We start from the raw sequence: 22,373 nt of genomic DNA, 5'->3' as shown, positions 1-22,373 counted from the left end.
ATACAAAATATAGGGAAACCATAGCTGTCTTCAAATATCTGAAGGGCTGTCATGTCAAAGAAGTATAAGGCACACTCTCAGGAGCTCTAAGGATGATGAATACAAGTTATAACAGACCACATTGCTCCAGAGTTGCTCAATGAAGAAATAAGGCTTCTTTGGGAGTCGTGGTTATTTTATCACTTGATGGTATTCAAGCAGAGCTGGATATGAAATTTTTAAAGCATTATAAGCATTCCATATTTATAGTGAATTTTTTAAAAAAATAATAACCATGTTATAGGGAGGGATATCTGCCATGGGCCTTGAGGATCCTCTACATTCTTGTTCAGTTTGTCAGACTGCAAGGCATGTGTAGTTAGTCAATTTAATGACTGAGTAGCTTGAGGAGAGTAGAACACTCATTTCCAAAGAAGAGGCAGTGGCTTGTCTGCTGCTTGTGACATACATTGTTTTATGCTCGCTCAAATATTACCTGACTCCTGTCCAAGTTTCTCTCCCAGAATACACATTGTATATGAAGGAATCCATTAAGTTTCCACCTGTGTTGCCCCCTCATATACCCACCCCCTTCTCCATGGGACAGGGGTTCGAGGAGAACTGGTATGAACATGAAGCCCTGGATACTGTTTCCTTGAGTAATACAGTTCTCCATCTCTGATCCAGGAGTCTCTTGTCTTCTGCACACATCCATGAAAGAGTAAAAAACTAAACTGTTACACCTTGTAAGTAGAGCAAAATCCCAGCTATACTATACCTTGCTGCCTCTTTTCAGTATATGTTCCATTCTCCCCTAACCTACTTGAAAATATAGTCTGACTTAAACACTATAAACCATCATCCAGATTTCAAAAGGAGGAAAACTGACCACACATTTCTGTAAACATGTTCTTTAGCTATCCCTGCCTTCCCCTCAGGCTTGGCTTCAATGCAGCCATTTGCTAGTCTGTCTTTACTCACACTTTCCTAGACTAGAGTTAGAAGGCAGGACATAGAGATGGGCTGCAAAACAATGAGACACTGTGGTTACAGAAAAAAAGCCTTTCAAATTACTTTCTTCCTCCCTTGTCAAGGTTAAGATACAAAGTTGTTTGTATTTCTATATACTAACAATCAGCAGCTGAAAATAGAAATGAAAAATATGCTTATAATAGAATAAATCTAACAAATTATTTGTGAGATTTTAATGCTGAAAACTACAAAATACTGATAAGAAAAATTAATGATCAAAATAAATGGAGAAATTTACTGTGCTTATGGATGACAAAATTCAGCATTGTTATATGTAAATTATTTCCAGGTCGATTTATTAATCTAATGCAACGCTAATCAAAATCCCAACCGGCGTGTTTATAAAAATTGACATTTAGATTCTAAAATTTATGTGAAAATGTGAATAACTTCAATTAGCCAAAACAGTTTTGAAAAAGAAAATGTTGGGTGACTCACATTACCAGATTTTAAGACTTACTGTGAAGGTACATTAATCAAGACAGTGTAGTATTGGTGTAAAAATAGACTGTTATATCAGTGGAACACAGATCCACACATATGTGGTCAATCGATTTTTAACAAAGGTGTTCAGGTAATTGGTTAGGGAAAGATGTTTTTTTCAGAAATGATGCTGGAATTTTGGACAGCCATATGAAAAAATAATGAGCCTTGACTCATATATAGAACTATATACAAAAATTCACTCAAAGTGGATAATAGACCTTAAATGTAAAGCACAAAAGTACAAAATTACCTTAAATGTAAAGCATAAAACTACAAAATTTCTGTAAAAAACCTAAGAGAAAACTTTGTTGGCCTTAGGTTCAGAGAAGAATTCTTAGGTAAGACATTAGGAGCACAAATTATAAGAGAAAAAAATGTTATTTGAAACACAGTTAGAAAAATCAAGAGAAGACAGACTGGGAGAAAATATTTGCCAAGTGTATATGTGGACTTGAATCCCGAATGTATAAACTCAATAGTCTTACAACAAAAAAACTTAACAAAAAATAGTGAAAGGTTCGAACTCACCCTTTACAAAAGGGATACTTATGTCAAATAAGCACAGTTGGAATCTAAATTAAAACCACAGTGAGAAGCCACTAACACACTTACTAGAATGGATTTAAAAAAAACAAAAAACAAAAAACGAGTATTGGCAAGAATGTGAAGCAAGTGAACCTCCAACGCACCGAATGGTACAGCCACTCTGGAAACAGTTTTGAGTTCCTTTGGGATATATGACCAAGATGAGTGAACATATATGTGCACAAAACCTGTACATGAATGTGTACAGAAGTTCCATTCGGAATTGACAAAACTGGACACAACTCAAATCTCTGGTGGTGAATGGATAGCTGAAGTGTAGTACATCCTACATTAGAATAGTACTCAACCATAAAACACAAACTATTTATACATGCAGCAGTATGAATGAGTCCCAAATCTTTATGTTAAGTAAATGAAGCCAGACACAAAAGATTACTCTCTGATTCCTTTCATATGACATTTTAGAAAAAGTAATGAAAGGAATACTTATCAGTGGTTGCAAGGTGTGAGAGGCCGGGGAGACGATTAACTCCAAAGGGCGGGCACAAAGAGGCACTTGGGAGTAATGAAAATTCTATATATCGCTGGTTATGTTGGTTACACCACTAAATATAAATATGTGTGTGTATCAAAATTCATTGAACTGTAACCCTACAAAGGGTGAATTTTACTACATGTAAATATAACTCAATAAACTTGAGTTTCAAAGAAGCCAAAAAGTGTATTGAGTTTCTATTAGAATCACTACTGTTGTAGACTACATGAAATAATTATGTTTATATATATTGTACTTGATTAAATATGTACATATTTCTGCTTATATGGTATTGTTTAGCAAATATATCTTTTAAAGTCTTAATATAAAAATGTTATAAAAGTTTCAACATTTAGATTGTGCTTATTTTTTCATAGCTAATAGAAAGGTTTACAGATTTTCCTTTTTTGTTTAGTCAATATCGAGAAACTGTTTCTTATCTGAATAAAGCAACTTTCTATAATTGAGATGTCCTGTTGTGGCAATTTATGATAGATTTGGCCATGTTAGAAGAAAAGTAATTATAGTATTGATTATTTCCTATAGCAGTCCCCTGGTGTTGCCAATTGCCAAGCAAGACAGCTTGTTGGAAAAAGACATTATGTTTAAAGATTCGACAAAAGGTTTATGCAAGAGACAATCTCAGGACAGCACTCCTGAAAACGCCACTGTGAATGGCCCCACCAAACCTGAGCAGGTAATTATACTCTTACTGTCTGCTAGTATTGTGTCCTATTATGTCCAAAAACAATTACCCAGTAATTTCCATTTGAAGAAAATTTAATGAAAGCATAGATCAGTATTTTGTTTAAGATTTCTATTTATAAATTCTTATGGTGTTTTACTATTAACAAACAATGGCTTTTTAACCAAGATTTGAATTTTATATCTTGTCTTATGTATCAAGAGTGTAAGCACAACTAATATGCTAATTCCAGATATTTCCAATTCTGTCTATAGTCATCATTTTGATTATTATGTAGACTTTTTATTTCCTTTAAATATCCAAATGTTTTTCATAACAAGAAAAACAAACCAATCACTGAGTCATTTATCCTTACAAATAACTGTGTGTGTCTTGCATCTGTATGTGTATATGTGCGTGTCCCTGTGCCCACGTTATGGGAGATCACTTTGAGATGCTTGGAGTTACAGAATTTAATGTATTTCATGTGACCATTTCCATAGAAATAAATGATGTTAATATAAGTTGCATTTTATAAATGGTAGAGTAATTTGGTTAATGTTAGACTAATCCTTGAAACGTTTTGGTGTATCTAACTCTGAATATTTTTAAGATATTTTACCTAGATGTTTCTAAAGATTCTTTTCAAAAATTTTTTATTTCATTAATTTTCATTTTATAGTAACTGAAACAGATAGGAAAACATTTGAAATACTTTTAAATTTTAGTAGATATATTCATCTGCTTGGACTGCATAACAAAATGCCACAAACTAGGTGGCTTAAAGAACAGAAACTTATTTCTCACTATTCTGGAGACTGGATGTCCAAGAGCAAGGTCCTGGCCAACTCAGTTTCTGGTGAATGCTCTCTTCCTGGCTTTCTCACTGTGTCCTTATATGGTAGAGCTGTTTGGTATTTCTTATAAGAATACCAACCTTATTGGCTCAGGGCCCCACCCCATGACCTCACTTAATTTTTATTAGCTCCTAAAGCTCTGTCTCCAAATATAGTCACATTGGTGGTTAGCGCCTCAACATATTAATTATGGAGGACATAACTGAGTCCATAGCAGTAGACATATTGAAAGTTAGGTAAATTTAAGGCAAAGTTTTTTTCTTAACTTTTTAAAGGATCCTATGAACTTCCTATAACCTTAAATGCATATTTCTAAATGAAAGCAACCAATCTGAAAAGGCTGCATACACTGATTCCACTTTTTGACATTCTGGAAAAGGCAAAACCACGGAGACAGTAAAAAAAATTAGTGGTTGCCAAGATTGGGTAGGGGAGATATGACTAAGTAGAGCACAGGGGATTTTTAGGGTCCTGAAACTCCTACGTATGATACTATAATGATGGATACATGTCATTATACATTTCTTAAAACCCGTAGAATGTACAACACCAAGAGTGAACCTTGATGTAAACTATTGGATGACAATGATGTGTCATTTGGGGTTCATTGGTTTTAACAAATGTACTGCTCTAATCAGGGGTGTTAATAAAGGGGCAGGCTGTGTGTATAGGGTCAGGGGTATATGGGAAAACTCTAGACCTTCCTCTCAATTTTGCTGTAAATTTAAAACTTACCTAAAAACTTAAAATCTTTTAAAAAATGAGAGAAAATTCATGATATAGTGTCAAGCATAATTCTTTTATCTTTAAAAGTAGAATGACTTTTCTTTTGTAATGTAAGCTCTTTATAACTGTATCCTAAACATTAAAATTAGTTATATTCATATTTTTTTGTTTGGTATTAGAGAATAAATGGCTTATTCAGGGTTTATGTTTATGTATTATCTATATAATATTCACTCATATCTCACACTGTGATAAATTCTTGGCTATGAGGTGCATAGGTGATTGCCTCCAGAGGAAAAATATAGGAAGAATCCTAATTGTATTATATATTCACATTCCATAGGAGAGGTTTAGAAAAGGTTTGTGAAAACAAGTTTCTGATTAACATGGTCAATGAGGAATGTATAAATAAAAGGAAAATTTTTAAGTGAAACAAAACCCACATCATCTTTCCTTCTAGTTTTTTATAAAATGTAGGTCTTATCAAATGGTAACTGTGTAAATGGACATTTAAGGGTTGGTTTAAACATTTTTTTGGTTCTGATAATCACCAAAATTAACAGTTGCTATTATCATATGCATGAGAATGTAGAATTTGCCTTAAGTTTCTTAAAAATGTGTAGGACACTCTTCCTCTTTTTCCCTTTTAGCTCTGTTTCCCCCTCCCATTCCTCCCCTCCCCTGTCCTCTTCCATTCTTGTTCTAGTTTCCTGCCTTCTGGATTTCTTCCCTCTCTGACTCCCTCCCTCTCTTCTTTCCTTTCAGAACATATTTATTTAAATACAAAATATTTAGTTCAAGCTTGGAATTCAGGTCAAATGTCTGTCGCATTTAGTGAGTGCATGTTTTAGCCTGGGAGTGAAGAGAAAGGTGATGAGTCACACAGCTTCACTCTGGTCCAGGTCTGTCGCTGGAGCGCTGTGGCTCTGGAGGTTCTTTAATGTGACTAAGCTTCGTCTGTGAAATGGGTACATAGTGCTGACCTCATATGGTTGTTACGGTGGTAACAAAAGATTAGCCTGTAAGGTGACAGCATTTTACCAAGAACAGAATAAAACTTGATAAAATGGATTCATTATTTTATTATTCTTATGTATAGACTATATATTAGGTTTTGCCAGAGGGGTCGAGTCCTCTATTTATTCACTAATTTATCTGCTTTTAATTCATGTAAATCCTGTCAGCACATCGATCGGGTTTTATTGTTTTCAACTAAATAAAGATTATTTTGGAATATGATAATATAAAATAATACTTTGTATTGGTCAACATTTCAAAGCTTGAAACTGCTTTTACTTACATTATTTAATTCTCAAAATATCACTTTGAGCAAGTTATCATAGACCTTTAATACTTAACTTACATGTTTCGAGGACACAACAGCAAGCTCCTGGTTCCTCTTCTAGAGCCCTGCTGACTTGGGCCAGTTCTATATATAGGAGAGAAAATTTGCATTCCACAGCTGCATGTGCAGTATAGGGGCTTCAAAGATTGGAGAGAATTTTCTTTCTGTAGTCTGCAGATAAACCGATATTCACATACACAAAATGTAAATCCTCAGCCAAACAAAGGCATATTAAGTGAAAGGAACTGATAAATTTCACATAGAAACAGCTAACAGAATAATAAAAACAAGGAAAAAACAGTTGAAATGCTCTGTATGCATGGTGACAGGCTTCAGCTTCTGGTAGCTTTAGTATAAAGTATTTTGTAAGATCATCACCTCTTTCCCTGTCATGACTCTCCCAGTCACCTTGGTTTTTTCTTATTTTCTACTTCTTCATTCACGCGCACTTGTTTCTTTTCTTCTAACCTACCTTCCCCAAGATCTTGTTGCTCTTATCCCATTACTCAGAGCATCTCTTTTTCCCATTGAATGACTAGTTCCTGAACATATACCACTAACCTCCTAGAGAGAAAAGTCACAACAACCAAACAAAATAACAAAGTAGACAACACTCAAAGCAGTTTTGACAAGGGGAGACAAGGAATCCGTGAACTCAGAATATTTTCAAAATTTAAAGTCCCTTTGGGTCTCATAACATTTCTCAAAGTGTTTCTTCTAGGTTCTTCCTAACTTTCTATCCTGGATTTTGTCTGCTTTTTGTTCTAGATCACTGTTTTTTGGAAAAATATATAGAAAGATTTATAAAAGATATTTATATGTCTCTAGAAAATCTGTAATAATCAGTTCTAGAGGAGAAAGTTAATTTTTTAATGTACTTATCCCATCTCTTTTTCTTTTAATTTTATTATTAGTTTCAAGTATGCAGTACATTGGTTAGACATTTATTTAGTTTATGAAACAACCCTGCTGATTACTCTATCTTCCCTCTGGCTCTACGCATAGCCATTACATTACTGCTGGCTGCGTTCTCTGTGTCATGCTCCCTGTCTCTCTTTTTACTTGTTATAATTGCTTGGTAAATGTTGCTAGTATGTACTATTGAGTCTACAACTATAATATAAAAATATTCACAGAAATATTTTTCTTTTTCTTTCTTGTTATTGACTGTCATAATGCTTTTGAAATCTTTATAAAGAATGTGTCCCTTTGATAACCTTGCTTATGATTGATTAACAAAGCTTCCTTCCTAATCATTTTGGAATCTTGATATGTTAAATGCAAGGAATTCCTCCCTTGATTTACTCTAATACTGTACTTGTCGCATTTGATTACTACAAACAGACAAGAGAGTCCTCACATTTTTATTGTGAGCCTAGTGTTTTCCCTAACCCATACAACAGCTGTGCCACTGTAGATGAAAATCCTTAAGAATACCAAGGCTATGTCTGCGACAGCTCTTTAGGCTTGTCAGAACAAATGTGGAACTTCTGTTAGTGCTATTCATTCTTTTTTTTAAATATGCATGCAGAAATTTGCATTGAGCTCGTTAGAGTTGTGGTTATAAGAGGAAGTTATTATCTTAGTGTAAATCATTATTTCTGAAGAAAAAGAGGAAAAAAATACTTGCTCTTGATTTTTCTTCTCTTTATGATTTCTTTGGGACTTATATGTGCTAATGTGTAGGAGAGACTTTTGTCTTATCCTTTTATTGTTTGAATTTGTTGCAATTATATTTTTGCCTTGTCTCATGTATATACATGAATATCCATGTGCATATTAATTTTTTAAGATGTATGTGTGCACATATTAATTTATATTAGTTTTCTAGGATGCATGTCTGTGTGTATAAGTCTTAGTATTTTGGGAAGTGCTTGCGAAGACATTAGAAAGAAAAGATATTTATATCCATCTCTAAATTGATGAAAGTTCCTTTTTATGTCTCACTCTATATAAAGATTTTTGTCAGTAGTCTTGTCATTTCTAGAAAATACATATTTACCCATTTCTACTTATTTTCTGAATTCCTTTCACATGCTTCCAGTCTGTGATTCTTAAATGCAGTGAAGCTTGGTACACTTACAGTTGAGCTTGGTAGTTCCTCTTCCTCTTAAATCCATATCGAATCCATCCCTCAGACCCTTTGCTGGGCCACCATTATTTGGAGCTTGCTAACTGGTCTCACCATTCTGCCTTCCGCTCTATGGGCTGCCGGAGTGTTATTACATTAACAGTGTAAAGCTGCACTTATCAGACCCCTACCTCAGCCCTTCAGTGACATTCCAGCATCCTTGGAATTAAGTGGAGCCTCCCGTGACCTACAAGCTCCATCTGCTCCTCCATCACCATCTGCTGCCATTTCCTTTTACCCTCCAGCTTCATGAACCAATGAACAGGGCCTCCACACACCCATCTCTTTCTGACCTTGGGGCCTTTGCCATCTCCTCCCTCTCCCTGGACCCATCTTCTCCCACAGACCAAAGGATGGCCTTTTTAGGTTATTTCCAATTTCAACTAGAATGTGACCTCCTCAGAGAAGACTTCTTAGATCATCCACTCAAAAGTATAATTTTTCTTTTTTCATCGCATTCTGTATTTTTCCTTCATAACATTTTTCATATTTGTAATTTCTTATTAATGTCCTTATTTCTCCCACAGTAGACTGTAAACACTCTGAGGTAGAAGACCTCATTCCTTGTCCCTATTTGTACTAAATCTTTGTACAATGCCTGGCAAAAAGTAGGTGAGCAAAGGAAAAAAAGCAAATTATCTAATATATTTCACCAAATTTATTCATTACCTGCTAGAATTCCTCCATTATTACCTAATAGTTATAATCCCAGCTTCTACTTCTAATTTATTATCTGTGGGGCCCCGAGGAAATCACTTGGCCTCTCTGGACTTCAAGTTCTGTACTTACAATTAAAGATGCTGGAGTATATCAATGAAATGCAACTTTAAAATTATTGGTTAGCAGCAGATCCTTCCCCTTAAAGGCATATATAAATGAAAACTGCAATTCCTAAAGCAGATAAAAGCTGAGTGCCTTTGCTGAGAGCAACAGAGACAGGCACAGAGCCCTACAACTGAGTGCCTCCTCTCACCTCCAATGGCAGTCCTGGAGAAAGTTGGCAGAAAGTTTACCATTAGTGTCCATGGTACTGCCTAGATGTTTTACTCGCTGCATAACAATCCATCCCATTATTCCACACGTACTTGCATAACAGGCACCATGCCAGACTCCACATAAAGTTAATTCTCACAAACAGCTATGAGAGACATACCATTATTTATCATATTTTATAAGAGAACTGAAAGTGATGATGTTAAGAAAAATGTTCACGATCTCACAGATAGGAATATATACCACTAGGATTTAAACACCATTCACCTAGGTGAATATAAATCATTGATGTCTTAGACTTAGATGAGCTTGACTTTTCCCGTATTCAGAGTGGGGTAGCTCAGATCAATGTGTAAGACTTTTACCTGAATGAGCATGACTGATATGAATAAAAACTGTGTGGGTTGAGAAGACTGATGACTACCAGGTACCTTACCTAGGGGTTAGGAAGAGGCGGTTATCACTGCTTAATTTTCTTGTTTCTCTAAGAGCAGTCAGTCTTGGGAGCACTATAGACCTAAGACTCCCAAAAGTGGAACTAAGTGTATAACATTAGAAAACCGATATCACCTAATCCTCAAACTTATTTTGACAACCCAGAAAATATTAGGAGATCTTCAGCAACAAGTAACCAGTTTTGAATACTATCCTTGGACTATTTAAGTAAACATTTCTGACATATCAAAGCCTTAGAGCTATGCGTCTAACCCACAGTCAAATAACTAATTTTAATAAGATTGTGTTTATGCTCTTTATGGGTTTTTTTAATGCTGCAAAAACAGAGAAGATAATAAACTCAAGGTGTTGGCTGAGTGTGTATATGCCATGGGGAGGAGAGAGTCTTATTCCTGACCTATCTGAGGTCTGTAATAGTTTATAAGTTAATTTTTAATAAACAAACATGCAGCTATTGGAATATTGTGTTTCACGTGTATGCAAGTGATTGGATCTCCAATGCCAGAGAGCCCACTGCCTTGACACCCTTCCAACTGGAACACATAGCAAACCACTCTTCTGACTGTTTGAAATTCCCAGTAAAGAATTTAAGTTTCTATTATTAATGCATTAGGATTAGAAACAGTCTGGGAAAACAATGATCTGAATTTATGAACTCATGAGAATGATTGCATTTTGGGAAATAGTCACTCAGAAAAAGAGTCCTAAATGTAATTTTTAAAAAATGTGTAATATTTTTTACTCTATAAACATTTATTCGATAAACAGTAATATTTGAGTTTATTGAGTGATGGTACATCCACTAGTTCAATATATAATACAAATACAAGTATAAAATGCAAACATGAATATTGAATACAAACACAAATGTTAATAATACAAATAAACTTACTGTTATTAAAAATTCAATGTGGCACCAATGAACTCACAGGGGCATTAATAAGAATATTCTTGTTTTTCTCCTCCTTGTTTCATGTAAGAAAACCAAAGCTGTCATATTATATGAAACGTCTACTTTTCAAAGCATATCTTGCATATATAAATTAAACTTTGCCCATTTCTAACTTGTAAAGGATAGATTTTCATCTAATTAAATAATTCAAATACTTTATTTTTAATATTGACTTTTTAAAAATCTGTCACTTCATATTAAATTGAATAGGAGAACTTTCTTTTACAGAATTATCTTAATCTCATAGCTTCTTTAATCTTAAGAGTGATGTAGAGCAGAATAAAAATCACAAGCCAGCATTCTAGTCTGTTTTTAAAATCTGGCCTCCTCCTACATGTATGCAGAAACTAAATCCCAGGCACATTGCTTCCATGCCAACAACAGTACTAGGAGAGAGAAATCTTGCGTTAGCTTTGTGCAGTACATGAGTTTTTTTTCAGCTACTTGTCTTAGAAAGAACTCAGCACAGTTCAGAGCTGTCGAAATTGTAAGTAGGGACTAGGAAGAATCAATATGCTGAAATGATTTTGACAAGACTTAATGACTTTGAGGGATGTAAGGTAACATCTGGGGTGTGTGTGTGTGCGCGCGCGTGCGCGTGTGTGTGCACAGTCATAGACACAGAATAGAAATTCTCGTCTGACTATATTTCTTTGTGCCTGTTCAATTTTTTATTCCTTGTAAGTGAACCATTTCATCTCTTAATAACAGTTTCAAACTCATGTGGTCTTTAAACTTTTGACATGTAATTGAAATGGAACATCCAACTGTGAAGAAAGTTGATTGCAAAGCAATTAGAATTGATCTTGCTTATTTTTTTCCCCAGGTCAAGCTAATGCCTCCTGCTCCGAATGATGACCTAGCAACGCTCAGTGAGCTCAACGATGGCAGCCTGCTTTATGAAATTCAGAAGCGCTTTGGGAACAATCAGATATACGTAAGTGCCCTTGAAATTGCCTTTGCTCTGCATTTGTCTTGCTGCATATTTTCACCCTTCAGTGCTGCAGATGTTACAGGTAATGGGTTTACTGTTGCTTCTGGCCCTGCTGAAAGCTTAAGGTGGATTCCTGAGTTCAGGTTGATTCTTCTGGTTCAGTTATAAAGCATATTCAGCACAGTTTCAAATTTCAGAGTTGTTAAGTGAAAGTTAATATCCTGAGGGTAGACAACTTTCTTGTAATGCTTGCTGTGGAATATCTTGCTAGAACCAGCAGGATTTGAAAATCAGTTTTAGAAATGCTGTTTGTTTCACTACTTTAATTTAGCCTGCTAGATCTGAAAAAAGAAACTTAAGAGGAAAAGTTGATTATGCATGGAGGACTGCCTTTGGATTTGCATGAAAAGATAAACTATTGTTCCTCTAAATTACCGGGAAATGTCTTTGTCTGTAAAGTGAATAATTTATACAAAGATCTTTAATAACAGGATTCAAATATATATGACTCAGATGACAAACAGCATGGAGAATTGATTTGCCATGGTTCTTTCTATTCTGGTTTATATGTGTTATTTCTTTTAATATTAGGAACAATTTCGACACCACATGATCTTAAATCTCAATCAATCTCTCTTTCTCTTCCCCTTGATTTTATTATATTCAACGCTGAGCAATTCAATCAGAATGTCTGTAGAGAAATCTGATTATACACATGGCTGCTATCCTCTTTGATAACACCCTTTTTTCCCCTAGTCTACTGAGAAATTAAGTAATTTCTGTGTAAATGTGAAGTCAGATTTCCTTACAGGCAATAAATTGTCGGGTGCTGATTGGCCTGTGAAAATTCAATGCAGCATCTTAAAGCTCGGATAAATTGCCTGCCACTGTAAATACACTTAAAATTAAATACTTCTATCAAAATTAATGAAAGTGAGTCTTTGACATAAAGTGGTGAAACACAATTACTTTGGTCTGGTACCCTATTACTTGTGCGTTATTTGTAGTCCATTTTCCCGCCTTCTCATCTTTGTGTTAATTCTTTTTTTTTAACTTCTTAATTATATTATCAGAAGACTACTGCTTGAATTGTCGTGAATTTCTTTATTTCCTTCATGCTTTTCAAATGGCTTTGTTTCCCAAATAACTGTTTAATGTACTTCTCTCAATCTCTGTGGCTGCTATCCTCTTCAAAACCACCACCATCCCATCTTCGACAGCCTCCTAACTTTCTGAAGGATACTGAATTCCATTTCAACCTCATATCGAAACGAACTACAGTAATTTTTGTAGAGAACAAATGTAATCTTAAAACTCCCAGTTGTAGACTTTCTTGTGCCATATTGTTTTTCATTGGGAAGATGACCCTAACCCTTACTCCAGGGTCTAGGACCTACTATGAGACTCATCAGCCCCCAGCCACCTAAACACCATGGTGACACTTAGGCACTGATCATTACCCTCCTTCCCACATCAGGGACTTCATTTTTCTTTCCATAAATTCCTCTTTCTACTTCCATGAAATACTTAGCTTTGTAAACTCCCACCCCAAAATTCTTCAGTCATTGTGTAAACTTTTCTAGACCTTCCAGATTAACTCACTGCTTGTGATTATATACCTTATTCATGGTTTGATTAGCATCTGGCTACTGTACTAGACTCTAAGTTCAGTGAAAATGGGAGCAAAGGTGGTTTGCTCACTATGAGGCCTGGCCAAACACTTTCTGGTCTTGAATAACAAATATGTCCAACTTGTTTATCTGAGTCATGGCTCTAACTCCTCCACATAGTGGACCATCTTCATAGATACTATCTGCTTTCTATCTGCATAATCAGAATTAATATTCCTTGCTTTGCTAAAGCTCACAAGAAATATAATTTTGCCACTGTGTGAAACATGGTTTTTCTTTTCTTCATCCCTGAAATATTGAAGAGCTAAATCATCTAGGATTAATTTTGTGATGAGTATTCGAAGTTGTAATATATGAGTTCATCTCTCATGGATAGACAAGCAATTTAAACATTACTGCTTGAATAATAAGTGATTCTCAAAGTGTCTCCTGTGAACCATTGGTATATGTACTTTTTACTACAAGTCTGGAATGAGGGTCAACATGTAGAAACTTATAGCAATTTGATGTCTCAATTTATATCTGTCAAATCTATTAAGACTCAGGTTTTATATGTCTTTGTCTTTTATATTTTAATTTTTCTAAGGATTAATCTTTCTTATGTTTTGCAAAAAGTATCAGCTTATGATGAATTGGAAATAAAAGCAAATGTTCCTTTCCCACAAATATAAAAGCACAAATTTAATAAATGTCTCAAGATTAAAACGTGCAAATTTGATCACCTGATCTGGACACTCATGCTCCCAACACCGCCCCCCCCCCCCCCATTGCCTCTCCCATGCCAATTAATGGCATCTCCATTCTAGTTTTCAGGAGAATGTGCCCGGTAAGAGTATAGATGCTTACTTTTCTTCCGTATCCATTGTCTGATTTTACTGCAAGTTTTATCAGCACTACTCTCAAAATATACACAGCATATGATTTTACTGCTGCCACCAGGGTCAATCAGAGCCAAAATAAAATATTTCAGTTGAATTAATTGTTTAACAAGGATTTTTAATTTTATTTTATTGCTACAGTCTAATTTGTTCTATAAAATACTTCAAAATAATCTGTAAATTACTCTTTTACATAAGTGTATAGTATTCCATTTAAATATCAGATTAGAAAGTTTCTATATAGTCTGTAGGAATAGGAAGTTCCTGAACCATCAAACAGAAATGAATGGATTGCAGGTGATGAGACATTTGCTTGCTAAGAAATGCACAGAATAAGTCCATTGCATTTTCTGAATAATTATTGTCAACAGTAACAGAGAAAATAGAATATGCAATTAAATCTCTTTATGGATGGCTGATAAGCATAGAGGCAATATTCTCTTTACAAGTACCCTAGTAGAACTTTGAGATCCATAAAGTTAAAAACCCCACAAAATAAAAATAAATTTTTTAACAGCTGATCAACCAAGTACATAGCATGGCTCATCTCAGTCTCTTAATAAATTAATATTCTCATCAAAGAATCATCAGGTGGATGTAGCAAGTCTTAAGAGCATCTCAAGAAGTGAAAATTGGCAGTCTGGTGTCAGAAGTTGAAGTCTCTCTCACTTCCATGGTATTCGAAATTACCTAGATGGACACATTTTTCCTAAGCTAGTACCATCCCTTAGCCTAGTTATCTAAAGCCTCATCTTCAATATGCTGTGCTATACTGTGTAGTACTTGCCATGTGATTCTATTCAATCTAAAAGACACTTTTGAACACTTGACATGTGTAAACTATTTTAAAAAATGCAATGCATTAGAAAAATAAGGTAAAGGAAATCTTTAGCTTTCTGTAATTAAAATTTTTTTTTCTGCAGTATATTTAAAATGTTTCATTTCATCAGAATAGCTTCATCAGAATATGGCATAAACCTATATAAAATTATCCTATATGACTGTCATTAACATTCAGATAATATTTTTATAATTATTTTTGTTTATCACAAAATACATTTTTAAAAATACTCAATTTTCTTCAATAATTAGGTCAAGATAAAATTATATCTCAATAAGAAAATGCAATTTAGAGGCACTGTATTTTGATTACATTTTTGGAATTTTTGTCTTTATTAGTGGAATTCTCAATTCTCCCTCAGTGTATTGTCTATCTTTATTTTTTCTTCTTTGGGATTGAAAAGCAGTTATCAAATACTAAACTAATAAGGTCACCCTTTGGTCAATTATTTCTCTTTTATTTATTTCCTCCTTTTTTTGGCTATAAAATATTGGCCAATTTTTTAAAGTACATGTTGTATTGAATTACAACATATGAAGTGAATAATGTACTATCATTAATGTACGGCTACATGAAGTTTTATTTGGTAAATACGCCTATGTAACCAGCATCTTCATAAAAAAATAGAATATCAGAAGCTTCTTCTCTAATTCATCTTAATCATTTCAGAAGTTTCAGGCATGTAGGACTACTGAATAGCTTTGCCTTTTTTTTTCTTTATATAAAAGGAATTATCCAGTGCATTCTCTTTTGTGTCTGTCATCTTTTATTTGTTATTATGTTTCTGATATTCATCTTTACTGTCATTTATAGCAGCATTTACTATTTTGCTTGCTGTGCAATATATATATTCTAATTTATTGACTCTACATTTGAATATTTTTCACTTTTAAGTTATTATAAATAATACTGTTATAAACTGTCATATCTCTTGGAGGGGCACACATATGTAAGTATTTCTGTGGGGTAACATATAGGTGTATTTCCATGGGATATTTACCTAGAATAGAGGGCCAGCATCATCAGATAGATACAGCCAAGTGGTTTTTCTAAGTGGTTATACTCCCACCACAGATTTTTAGGTTTCCACATCCTCACTAACACTTAGCATGGTCAGTATTATTTGTTTTATTACTGTTTTTGTTTTGTTTTGTTTTGTTTTGTTTTAATTCTAGCCTTTCTGGCAGTTGGGCAGTAGTATTCCTTTATGGTTTTAACTTCAGGTTCTCTGGTAACTATAAAGATGTTACCAATATGTGTTTTGTTGCTCTTTTCATTATCCTTTGTGAAGTGTCCATTAAATTATAATACCATTAAAAAAAAATAAGGTTATTTTACTTTTTCTTCTTGATGTTTAGGGTTTTTATATATTCATGATATACTTTCTTTGTCAAATATACATATTCCAAGCATTTTCTCTCAGTTTGTGGCTTGCATTTTAGTATTCTAATAGTGTCTTTAGATGAAGAGAAGTTTGTAATTTTATGAAGTTATTTAAGTTTAGTGCTTTTTGGTCTCGGTCATGAAAATATTTTACTATATTTTCTTCTTAAAGTTAGGTTGTTTTAACTTTAACATTTGAGGTGTATTACCTATATGGAAATGATTTCACAGAGGTTAAAGGGAAGAGTTAAGTAATATTTTTCCCATGTGATTCCCTGTTTTCACAGCCGTGGCACCTTTGTCATATATTAGGTGACCTTCAAGAGTAGGTCTGTCTTTAGACTCTGTCTTCTGTTGTATGGTTCTGTTTGTCTGTCTATGACCCAATAGCAAAATATTTAAATCATCATAGCTGTATAAATCTTGATATATAGAAAGTCCTCTGACTTTGTTCTTCAAAATGTCTTGTCTAATCATGACTCTTGGACATCCATATATATTTTAAAGTCAATTTATCAATGTCAATTAGAGTTTCATTGACTTTGCATTGAATATATAGATTAGTTAGGAATAATTGAGATTTTTAGAATATTTGATTTTCCAATTGATGGAATGTTATATCACTCCTTTGATCATCTTTAATTTCTCTGGAGTAGTTTTAAATTTTTGCTGTAGAATTCTTGCCTATTAGTATTAGATTTATTTCTACGTATTTTTTAAGCATTGGTGTAATAAATATTATCGAAAATAACAAGCATATTTCATTTTTAATTATTTATTGCTAACATACAGATACAATTTTGATTTGTTATATTTACCTTTTATCCATCAAACTTGTTAAATTCATATTTAAATATTAATTTATATGGAGATTTAGATTTAGATTTTTAGATTTAATTTAGATTTTTTGCATATACTTTTATGTAGTCTCTAAACAATGACTTTCATTTTTCTCTTCAATTTTGATAGCCTCTTTCTTTTTTTGCATTATTTCATGGGATAGGACTGTCAATAAAAAGATGACTGGAAGTCATCTTTTCTAATTTTTGATCCCAGGGAAAAGTTTTCAGTGTTTTATCGTTAAGCAAGTTGTTTATAGTAATTATGCAGTGGGTGCAGTTACTTTTTATTAGATTAAGTTCCATTATATTAATAGTTTTCAAAGTTTTTATTTATTTTTAATCAAGAGTGGGAATTGAGATGATCATATGACTTTACTTCTTCGTATTATAAATTTTAAGAGTTGATCTTCTAATATGAAGCCAACCTTGCAGTACTATACTAAACCTATTTGGTTTAAATATGTTATCTGTTGATTGTATTACTGTAACTTACTTTGTCAACATTTTGCTCAGAATTTTTGCTTGTATTTTAATGAGAGAGAACAGCTTATAATTTTCCTTTCTTTAAATATACCAGTTAGGTTTTTAATGTCAAATTTATATAGTTCTCATAAAGTGAAATAAATAGTGTTTCTTCTTCTGTTATTTTCTGGAATACTTTATTTTGTACATCATGTTGGGAGGAATTCATCAGTGAAATATGTTTTCTTTCTGGAAAGGATTTTAGGCGTGGATTAAATTTCTTCTACAGAGAAAAAGCTAGTTTAATTTTCTCTTTCTTATTTTGTTCATTTTGATAAGATGATAGATTATTGTCCACCTATTTGAATGTCCAAACATAGTTGCTAAAATATGATTGCTAATATCTTTATCTATTTTCATGTCTATAGAATCTGTAGTGAGTATGTTATATTACCAATACTTGTAGTTTGTGCATTTTTTTCTGGAAAGTCAGTCCAGACTTTTTAGGGTACTCATCATTTTATAAGATTTTTCAGAAGATCACCTTTGGCTTTTGTTTACATTATATTAATTTATGTTCTTATATTGATTATTTCTGTTACTTGATATAATTTGATGAGTTCTTTGAAATGGATACTTAGATCATTAACTAGTCAGCCTGTCTTATTTTTTAGCATAATTTTTATACCAAGTATAACTTAGTTGCATGTCACAAGTTATTTGATGTAGTCATCAAAATATTTTCTCATTTACAATGCGATTTCTTTTTTTGGTTTATAGGTTATTTCCAGAAGTATAAGTTCTAAACATTTGGTGATTTTTTTTTTTTTTTTTTTAGGTATCCATTATTTTATCTTAATTCTACCATGAGCAGAGGCTATACTCTGTGTGGCTCAAATCCTTCTAATGTGATGAGACTGGTCTATGTTCAATTTACAAAAATGTACATATATTCTGCAGTTGTTGGTGACAATGTTCTGTATGTCAGTTGGTCAACTTGATAAGGATTTATTTCAATTTTTTTTTCTGATTTCCTGAGTTACTAAGAAAAAAATCTTAAAATTCCCCCATTATCATTCAGAATTTATGTTTTTCTCCTTAATGCTATTTTTGCTTCTTCTATTTTATGCTAGATAGTATTTGTATAAAAATTTAGAATTGCTGTATCTTCCTGACTGATTTATAACTTTATCATTGTGGAAAACCTCTTTTTATCACTGGTACTGCTTCTTGCCTTATAGTGTATTTTCTATGAATTGAGTATTGCTAAACCGTCTTTTTTGCTGTTATTATTGTTTGCATATATAGCTTGCTTTATTCTTTAACTTTCAAATTTTATTAGTTTTTATATTAAAGGTATTTTTGTTTAAAGTATCATATAGTATTTTAATCCAGTTCATAATCTTTGTCTTTTAATTAAAATATTTAGTAGCTTTACATTTGTTGTAATTACTGATGGATTTGGGTTTAAATCTATCATTTTATTTGATATCTATCTTTGTTGCATTTGTTCTTTGTGTCTTTATATCTCATTATTTGTCCTTTTAAATAAACTATCTTTATTTGGTTTTAGAGTTTTATTAACTTTTTTAGTTATGCATTTTATTATTTTCTTGTAGCAACATAGAACTCATTGCCCATTTACTTCCTTCAGTATATTTTTCCATGGGTTTTAATTTTATATTTTTTATTCAGTCCGGTTCTCACAAAACCCCTTTAATGTAAAAAATTCTTAGCATTCAGTCATTTTACCTGTTACGTGTTCAATGGAACAAGCCTTTTTTTTTTTTTATTTGAATTTGACTTTTTTGTTTATTTACAAACTTTAAAACAATTCGTAGGATGTTAAAGTGTGATTTTTACCTATTTCCTCTATTTTTCACAGTGATGTTTAATTTATATGGTGCTATTTATATGGTTCAAGAACTAGAAATATCTTTTTGTTTTTAACAGACTTTTATTGGGGACATCCTCTTGCTTGTTAACCCATTCAAAGAGCTGCCAATTTATTCCACCATGGTGAGTATAAAATTGTAAATATAATTTAATAATGTAGAATAATTCACTAGACATACCTATTTGCATCAAATAACTGATTAAGAGGGAAAAACATAATAGGTGAGTAAGGTCATATTTTTCTGAAAATTCTAAATTGAATACTTGCTTAACGATAATCTTCATTATATTTAATCTTCAAAATTTTGGCACAGAATTATTCATAATGGAATTTTTAATGTTTGTAGAATTTGGAATGATTACTCTCTGTTCCATATGTTGATAATTTATGCCTCATCTGACCTTCTAAAATCATTTTGTTAGGAATTTATTAATTGTATTAATCTTTTCAAAGAAAGAAATCTTGACTTTTTTTTTTTTTTTACTGAATATTTATTCTCCAGACAGCTGGTTTCTGCTTTTTATCTTTATTCTTTTCTTCTCTCTACCTTCTTTGAGTTTAATTTGATAGTTCTTTAAGTTGTATAGTTATGTCATTGATTTCTGCCTTTTCTAAGTATTTGAGGCTTTTTATTATGCTTTAAACACAGCTTTACTAAATTCAACATTTTTGACATTTCACAATTTCATTATTATTTAATTTAATATAGTATCCATATCCTATTGTGACTTTTTCTTTGCTTTGTGAAATCTATAAAAATATAACCTTTTTTTTTTTCTTTTCTACATTTGTTTCTCTTTGATCTATAGTCTGGTTATATTGGCTGACTAGGTTACTAATTCTCTTGTCTGTTGTTTAGAATCTTCAGATAAAACAATTTTTTAAATTGCTGATATCAGTTGTTTTTTTTTCAATATTGAAATTTTCATTTTATACTCAGAGATTCCAGTTTTCTGGTGAAATTCTGTCTTGCTAAAAATTTATTAAAATATGTGCTTGATAAACTGATAATAATAACTATATTATTAATCTAGTAACTCTAATACTAGATGATAATAATAATTCTAATTCTTTTAATCTAATCTAAATAATACCTTATAATAACTGGGTCTGTTTTGAGTGTGTGTTTTTTTGTCAGTTTGATTTTCATTACATGGATGTTTTTACTGGCATTCCTAGAAATTGTTGATTGAATACTGAACCTTTAATGTAAAAATCAATAGAGGCTGGGATGATGTTATCTTCGTCTAAAGAAATTTTGATTTTTTATAGGCAAATGATCTTGACTCTCGTAGAGTTCCTTTATTTTGCGTTTGCCCTTATGCATGGAGTGTGCCCTGTTACATGTCTCATTGGAAAAGCTGGGATAATATACATTTGGCTTTACTTTGTTACTGATACCTGAACTTTAAATTGTGTCTTTCCAGCAGTATGTAACTGCTAAAATCTCTGCTTAGCTTTTTAGACACTTAAAGCTTCTTTTCTATGAGTACTCTGAGCTTTACAATGCAAAGTGGTGATATATGATGAGAAAAATTTATGGAGAAGATCTTGTTTGGCTCGATGCGTTTTGATATTTTCCAAGATTTTGATCTCTTAGGTCCTAGCTGCTTTGGTGATTTTCACAGACCTCCACTTTCTTCAAATCTTAAAGAATTTTTAATTTGTATTTTGTCCAGCTTTTATAGTTGTTTATGGTGAGATCATTAGTCTGGTACCAGCTACTTTATTAAAGCTAAATGATAAAATGGCCTATATAATTTTTATTGCATTGGTATCAGAAGATCATCTTCCTTCAAATATCTAAGCTTGATTGGACTATCATGTCCATTATTTTTTAAATTCTGTATGCATGTTTCAGATAGAGAGACATGCTATTTAAAATTAACTATCGATGTGTTGTCCCGGACTTATATCTACATTGTCACATTTGATTATAGAGTTAACAAGAATATTATGGTAATAAAAAAGTGAGGTTAAATAATTGAATTAAAATATACCCATACATAAATCCTATTTAAATGCTTCTATGGATCTAGAGGTCAAATTCTAAGTATTAGGGAAAATTTAATGTGATAAATTGTTATTATGTAGCATTATCTGTCATTGTATATCGTATCTCATAATAGAATAAACCTGTTATTTTGTGGTTTGTTTGTTTTTAGGCTGTCAACAGCGAGGCAGCTTTATGGTCTCAAATAGTATGTTGTGTTTGCAGTTTTTTTCAGAATTACATACTAAGTAGAGAAGAGAAACATTAAGAGACAAATTTCTTCACTAATGTAAGAGTGAGATGTAATGCATTGAGATTTTTACCAGAATACTTCATTAAAACTTAAAATGGCTAAAGCAGTATATAGCTATCCTATTTTATATCCATTGTTTCCAATTAATCCTGGCATAGAACGTAAGATGAAAATAAATACACTTAGGTAAAATATGCACTGCTCTCAAACATGATAAAATTACCTATTTTTAAAAGTCATAATGAAATTTTACAGTGTCTGGTGTTTTGGAATTCACATACATTATGTAGAATCAAATAATTTACACTCCTAGGTCTTTAAGTAATAACCCATAAAATTATAGATATTGGGTAGATACAAGGATTTAATTTTTAGGTTGAATTAGTGGGCATCCTCTGTGGCATTATTAATAACCTGTAATTTTAGATCAGGTACTTATGTACTGAGCCATGTTAAAATTATCTCATTGGTTTATGGAAACATAAAAGAAGATTTTACTTCTTTTTGTATGTCTATCGATTATAATTAATTATGAG

At 32.5% G+C, this 22,373-nt stretch overlaps 1 protein-coding gene across 6 annotated transcripts in view; it reads left to right on the top strand.

Annotated features, from left to right (window-relative positions):
• MYO16 (myosin XVI) overlaps positions 1-22,373 on the top strand; it is a 499,709-nt gene that overhangs the window by 218,759 nt on the left and 258,577 nt on the right. For 5 of the 6 annotated variants that reach the window (XM_016145250.2, XM_016145255.2, XM_016145248.2 and 2 more), the window contains 3 exons: positions 3,125-3,275; positions 11,550-11,660; positions 19,648-19,713. In XM_016145250.2, the coding sequence (XP_016000736.2) occupies positions 3,125-3,275; positions 11,550-11,660; positions 19,648-19,713 (328 nt within the window). The remainder of the gene's footprint in view (positions 1-3,124; positions 3,276-11,549; positions 11,661-19,647; positions 19,714-22,373) is intronic. The other variant, XM_016145252.2, reaches the window with a different exon arrangement.

The sequence above is a fragment of the Rousettus aegyptiacus genome, unplaced genomic scaffold (genome assembly GCF_014176215.1).
Source record: "Rousettus aegyptiacus isolate mRouAeg1 unplaced genomic scaffold, mRouAeg1.p scaffold_m13_p_11, whole genome shotgun sequence".
Taxonomy (NCBI): domain Eukaryota; kingdom Metazoa; phylum Chordata; class Mammalia; order Chiroptera; family Pteropodidae; genus Rousettus; species Rousettus aegyptiacus.
The sequence above is the reverse complement of the archived record's forward strand: the minus strand, read 5'-3'. Positions and strand labels throughout refer to the sequence as shown.